This window comes from Merops nubicus, unplaced genomic scaffold (assembly GCF_000691845.1).
Source record: "Merops nubicus isolate BGI_N331 unplaced genomic scaffold, ASM69184v1 scaffold32233, whole genome shotgun sequence".
NCBI lineage: Eukaryota > Metazoa > Chordata > Aves > Coraciiformes > Meropidae > Merops > Merops nubicus.
The window spans coordinates 1-1655 of NW_008598851.1; the positions used below are offsets into that span (position 1 = coordinate 1).

The following is a 1655-nucleotide window of genomic DNA, read 5'->3' on the forward strand; positions in this document are numbered from 1 at the left end:
GTTGGAAGGGGTCTCCGGGCAAGGGCCGGGGGAGGAGTGACTCTGCTCCACGCACGTATCCGAGGTGGAGAGGTCCCTGGGGATGATCATGGGGATGGAGTACTGCAGCTTCTCCCGGCTCTTGTACCACAGGCACGAGCACATGGATTGGAAGTGGAGAACCTCGGCGTAGACGTTCCGAAATCCTCCTCCCCCACCTCCCGACGTGGCCCCCGCTGGCACGGTCGAGGAGGGGTCTGGGGCACGGAGGGGACCAGCTTGGCCGTTGCGGGTGAGCAGAGCCCTGTGCTCGGCGTCCCGCTTCTCGTCCTCGGCGTTCATGGTCATGAACCTCAACACCACCAAGTTGAGGAAAGCCCCGATGACCGTCAGCCCCGTCAGGATGTAGACGAAGCTGAAGGCCACGTACTGGGGGTTGTTCTGGAGGGCTTCGTCCTTCTGCAGGGCCACGTAGTCCCCGAAACCGATGGTGGTGAGGGTGATGAAGCAGTAGTAGTAGGCGTGGAAGAAGCTCCAGTGCTCGTAGTAGGAGAAGGCGGCTGCCCCGATGCAGAGGGTGCTGATGCAGGAGAAGAACCCGATGGTGACCATGTTGGCCATGGAGACCTCCGCCCGTCTCAGGCCAAGGCACTTCTTGATGCGGTGGAGGAGGTACCTGACGAAGGTGTTGATCCTCTCCCCCAAGCTCTGGAACATGACGAGGGTGAGGGGGATCCCCAGCAGGGCGTAGACCATGCAGAAGACCTTCCCCCCGTCCGTGCTGGGGGCCGCGTGGCCGTACCCTGGGGAGCAAAGCCACCAAGAGGCATCAGATTGGTGGTCCTAAGGGGGTGCAGCACCTCCAAACGCTTCCCCGACAGAGTCACGGGTGGTGGACCCCAACCCTGACCTCAGCCCCGGGCACAAGGAGTGGCCACGGGGGGCTCTGGGGGTCGGAGGGGTGGTGGTGTCTCCAAATGGGAATGAAGGGGAGGGAGCTGGGGAAAGGAGAAGCCTTCAGCTCGTGAGGAAAGGAGCTGGGGGGCTGGGGGAGGGTTATGGACGAGCTGCTGAGTCTCTGGGTTGGGGTGGGGGCGGTTGGGGGATGCTGGGATGGACCTTGGCTGGGGTGGGAGGACATCCCCCAGCCTTGGGGGTTTGGAAGTTGGAGATGGACCCTCCCTGCGATACCCGTCCCAGGATGGACCCTCCTGGAGCAGCCGAGTGGAGCCGAGCAGGAGATGGGGAAAACTGGGAATTCTAGGGGCTGAAGAGACAAGGGTGGGTGGGTCTCTTCTGCCACTCCAGCCCCGTGTCCCCATGTCCCCCTGCCCCACTGCCTGACATCCACGGGCTGCCGTGGGACCTGTGGGAAGGTCCATCCAGACCCTTCCCCTTCCCCTTCCTCTTCCATTTCCTTTCTCTTTTTTCCTTTCCCTTTCACTTTATTTTTCCTTTTCCTTTATTTTTCCTTTTCCTTTTCCTTTTCACTTTCCCCTTCCATTTCCTCTTCTCCCTTTCCCTTTCCCTTTCCTTTTCCCTTTCACTTTCCCTCTCCCGCTCCCTTTCCCTTTCCCTTTCCATCTCCCTTTCCCTTTCCCTTTCCCTTTCCCTTCTTCCTCCTCCCTTTCCCCCTTCCCAACACCACACACCCTGGCCAAGCGCCGTGCCAAGAG

At 60.7% G+C, this 1655-nt stretch overlaps 1 protein-coding gene across 1 annotated transcript; it reads right to left on the minus strand.

Moving 5' to 3' along the window:
- Positions 1 to 6: 6 nt before the first annotated feature.
- Positions 7 to 782, minus strand: KCNK3 (potassium channel, subfamily K, member 3; the record flags this gene model as incomplete). Its single annotated transcript, XM_008937201.1, has 1 exon — positions 7 to 782. A coding segment is annotated over one exon (776 nt), but the record flags the coding sequence as incomplete, so codon positions are not given.
- Positions 783 to 1655: the final 873 nt, after the last annotated feature.